The 1681-nt window shown below is 51.0% G+C and overlaps 1 protein-coding gene across 1 annotated transcript in view; it reads left to right on the top strand.

The window, feature by feature from the left end:
• The window catches only part of LOC104280912 (rho GTPase-activating protein 7-like), a gene marked incomplete at its 3' end in the record, with an annotated part of 13030 nt that extends 11597 nt beyond the window's left edge, over positions 1-1433 (top strand). Inside the window, exon 10 of the mRNA XM_009878715.1 lies at positions 1319-1433. Within this exon, the coding sequence (XP_009877017.1) occupies positions 1319-1433 (115 nt within the window). The remainder of the gene's footprint in view (positions 1-1318) is intronic.
• Between the last annotated feature and the right edge of the window lie 248 nt (positions 1434-1681).

Raw genomic sequence — 1681 nt, forward strand, 5'->3', positions numbered from 1 at the left:
GCCGCTGGCGCTGTTTCTGCTGGGCGATAGGGGGAGCGTTCCTGCCAAACCAAGCCGCGGGGATTCTGTAGATTTATCTTAATAAGTAAAAGTATCTGGGTTGCATAACACCCCCGGTTTGTACGTGCAGGGAGTAAGGTGCCCTTGGGCCAAAGCAGACAAATAATCCCTGAGAGCATTCGTGCCTTATCTGGTCTCCCGAGGCAGGGCTGTTTGCTTCGCTCCGTGCTCCTGCCTATGGACAGACACGTCTCCGGGTACAAAGGGACAGCAGGCTGTGCTGGCAACATCGTGCGCCCATCAGGGTAGTGAGTTAATCACCTCGCTTGGGGAGCTAAAGATGAGGACTAGTTCCAAAGCAGAAGCTGTCACAAGTGCTATTGGCATCTTTCTAATAACTAGCACAGCGAGGAGTACGAAACCAGCCAGGTCTTGTCTTTTGAGTGGCACAAAACACCTGAAAGTGCCTCAGCGTCTCCAGAGCTGGGTGCTGCCCAGCCCACCAAGGAGCTGTGTCGTCACCATGATGGAGCTGTCATGGCAGCAGGTCCTTCCCAGATGGCAACCGTGTCTGAGCTCCTGGGAGTCACACTTTGAGAGTTGTACCTCTTTGGCTTACATGAACATTACTCTGAATTATTAGGACCAAAAAAAAAGAAGTGGAGCTTTCTCTTTCATGTCACTTTTTAGAAGGCAGAACTCCCTGAAGCTGCAGCTTTTTTTTTTTTTTTTTTTTAATCTGAGCATTAGTGCAGAGTTCCAGCTTCAAAGGGTAGAAGCTGACAGGTCTGACTCTGAGGAGCAGTGCTTGACGACTCTTTTCTTCCACCCAACTTTCAAGCCGTTTGGCAGGCATGCACACAGATAAAAGTATCAGAAGCCAGGATTAATGATGTCATATAATGATTATGAATTAAAAGAGAGGGCTGTTTCTGAAATGTGTTCGCTGTAGTTGGGGCCAAAGGATTTAAAAGGTTCTACATGGGCTTTGCAGGGTCTCAAAGGAGCTCGGTATTTGAAGGCTACACACGAATCAGTTTGGGGAGGGAGGTGATTGCTGTCTTTGGCCAAGTGTGTGTGATGGTATGCTTGGGGAATAAAAAGCTTTGACTTGCCTTTCTTGGGCCTGTGTACCTTTGGGGGGGGAGCTGTGCTGGGAGGGAATGCTCTCCATGGACCTTGCTGCACCAACGTGAGCTCCTACGTGGCCCCTCAAAGTCTGCCAGCACAGAGTATTTTGCAGAAGCTGCTGGCACCTTGTACTCGCAGTTCACAGCATCTTGCTCACAGCCTTGCTTTTGCCTTCTCCTCTCCCTAGATCGAGTCAGAGGAAGTGCAGCTTGGGGAAGCCAGACCAGAGGGAGCTCAGTGAGAACCTGGCAGCCACGCAGGGCTTGGCCCACATGATAATGGAGTGCAACAGACTCTTCCAGGTACGTCCCCTGCTGTAGCAAAGCAAAAGCCCTGAGCAACCTGGTGTAGGTGGGCTGAGCCGAGCAGCAGCTTGGGCTGGAGCCCTGCAGGAGTTCCCGCCAACCCAGCTGCTTCTAGCCTGTGAGACCACAGTAGAGAGAAAAATCAGTGTCACTGCAGATTTTACTGCAATAATTTATAAGGCATGTGAGAGCATTACTCCATTCCCGCCCCTCCATGCCCCAACTGCTGTGGGCGTTTGGGGCTA

Source organism: Apaloderma vittatum, unplaced genomic scaffold, assembly GCF_000703405.1.
Source record: "Apaloderma vittatum isolate BGI_N311 unplaced genomic scaffold, ASM70340v1 scaffold36211, whole genome shotgun sequence".
In the NCBI taxonomy this organism is placed as follows: Eukaryota; Metazoa; Chordata; class Aves; order Trogoniformes; family Trogonidae; genus Apaloderma; species Apaloderma vittatum.